This window comes from Marmota marmota, unplaced genomic scaffold (genome assembly GCF_001458135.2).
Source record: "Marmota marmota marmota unplaced genomic scaffold, marMar, whole genome shotgun sequence".
Classification (NCBI taxonomy): domain Eukaryota; kingdom Metazoa; phylum Chordata; class Mammalia; order Rodentia; family Sciuridae; genus Marmota; species Marmota marmota.
This window is the reverse complement of record NW_025999895.1, coordinates 5,971,526-5,973,780: the sequence shown is the minus strand read 5'-3', so window position 1 is coordinate 5,973,780 and position 2,255 is coordinate 5,971,526. Positions and strand designations below refer to the sequence as shown.

The window sequence follows — 2,255 nt, the reverse complement described above, 5'->3', positions numbered from 1 at the left end:
TTTTTTTAAGAGAGAGAGAGAGAGAGAGAGAGAGAGAGAGAGAGAGAAGAGAGAAAGAGAATTTTTTTTTTTTTTAATATTTATTTTTTAGTTTTCGGCGGACACAACATCTTTGTTTGTATGTGGTGCTGAGGATCGAACCCGGGCCGCACGCACACCAGGCGAGCGCGCTACCGCTTGAGCCACATCCCCAGCCCCACCTTTATATCTTTTTAAAAAAATTTATATGCAGTGCTGAGGATCAAACCCAGTGCCTCATACATGCTAGGCAAGCACTCTACCCCTGAGCCACAACCCCAGCCTAGACCCCCTTTCTTAAACTGCTACCACATACCTGGGCAAGATTTCTAGGAATATTGTTCACCTTGCCCCCCACTCCCCCGTCCCCAAACAACAGGACACATTTAGCAGTGGTTTTCAATAAGCAAGTCAAGGTTTAAAGGGAATCCTCCAATCGTTCCCTCAGTGTCCTAAACCAGAGTTCTGGTCTTTGGCAGAATCCTAACCTCAGATGTCCAAACAACTAGGAAGAGGGGAAAGAGGTGTCCGGGTTTGAAAACAGACAAGCTCCAGTTGCCTGTGGTCCTGGGGGTCACTGGGCCCTTGCTGTGAGTAAGAGCCCCTGGCATCTGCCTGGTCCCCAGCTGACAGTGTTAACACCTGCCCCTCCCTGCATGGCAGGAGTTCCCCAAACTGAAGCATATCCCAGTCTCCGCGGAACCCCTGATGGGCACCAACTGTGAGGAGACACAGAGCTTCCTCCAGCTGCCAGAGACCCTGGCTGAGCTCCGGACCCAGCTGGTGGACATGGGTCTCAGCTTCGTCAACCAGCTCCTGATGAAGGGTCAGTCTCTGGTGACCTGGGGCCTGCATTCCGGGGCGTGGGACCGCCCTGCAGGGCAGTGGTTATGGAGCTTTCCTGCCTGAGTGCACCTTCCCCAGGTGACACAGTCTCCTGGAGCCCATGCCTCTTTCCAGGAGGATGGGCTATAAGAGGGTCCTCAGCAAAGCTCCTCCATCTCCCCAGGCATTAGGATGAACTCCTACGAGGTGCTGCCACTAACCATGGACAGGAAAACACTCCTCCAATGTGAGTCCTTGGAACCGGGCAGAGCCTGAGGGAGAGGGGAGCAGGGTCCCTGATGCCTCAACTACCCAGTCCTACTTGCATTCAGGCCAGGCCCTCCAGGGTGTGGCCTGACCTCTCACTCCACACTGGAGATCTCAAAAGGACTTGTCCCAAGCCCTAGGTCCTGGTAGGAAGGGGAGGAGACCCTGTCCCATCCTGCCTCAGAACCAGCTCTGGTGTGGCTTCCTGGACCCTGTGTGGCAGGACATCTGCCTCCAGCTGGGGCTTAAGCTGAGCCAGAGTGAATAGACTCTGTCCATGTCTTCCTCAGACACAAGCTCCCCATTCATTTGCTGTTCCTGTAGCCCCTCACCCACGTTGGCCTGGGGCCAAATCCCAAAGGCTTCTCTGAGATGTTGAGCTTAAAGGTTGTATTGTCTTTGCTGTCCCCCTCTGGGTCACTCTCCCTCAGTCTTTACTTAGCTTTGTTTCCTAAACAAATAAAGAGGGAGATTACATGGGGATCTAGTGGGAGAGGCAGGGGGACTCCCGGCCCTGGGCCCCTCCCAGAAAGTGGAACACTGGAGAGTGACCAGGTCATCCTTCCTCCGGACAGTGTGGCGGCCAGGCCAGAGTTGGGGGGTTAACGGGGCTGGATGGAGGGGCCACTCCTGGGAGCCATGGAATTTAGCACCCCTCTTCCCCCAGAGACCTCCATCCCTCTTCCCCGAGGGCGCTGACCCAGGCTCCACTCCCCCCACCGCCAGGTTACTGCAACCTGAACTTCGACCCCTCCACCGCCAGCGAGGAGCTGTTCCTGTTCAAGGAGACCCACTCGGTGCTGAACCTGGGCATCCTCCTGGAGCCCTCGGCCACGGGCGGCCCGGTCCCGGGCTTCAAGCAGTGGCCGCAGGTGCTGTGCTCCCGCGGCCTGTCCGAGGGCCGCTACTACTGGGAGGCGGAGGTGTCCAACTCGTGGATGTGCCTGGGCGTCACCTACCGCCGCAGCCCGCAGCTCAACGGCGTCCCGCGCCGCAACATCGTCTACCTGCTGGGCCGCAACCCCTACTCGTGGTGCCTCGAGTGGGACTCGCTCAAGTTCTCCGTGTGGCACAACAACACGCAGACGGTGCTGCACGGCGCCTACCACCGCACGCTGGGCGTGGCGCTCGACTGCGCCGCCGGC

General features: G+C 57.6%; 1 protein-coding gene across 1 annotated transcript in view; it reads left to right on the top strand.

The window, feature by feature from the left end:
* LOC107157869 (E3 ubiquitin-protein ligase TRIM47-like) overlaps window positions 1-2,255 on the top strand; it is a 16,073-nt gene that overhangs the window by 4,793 nt on the left and 9,025 nt on the right. The window contains exons 6-8 of the mRNA XM_048796728.1: window positions 682-844; window positions 1,028-1,090; window positions 1,837-2,249. Of these exons, the coding sequence (XP_048652685.1) occupies window positions 682-844; window positions 1,028-1,090; window positions 1,837-2,249 (639 nt within the window). The remainder of the gene's footprint in view (window positions 1-681; window positions 845-1,027; window positions 1,091-1,836; window positions 2,250-2,255) is intronic.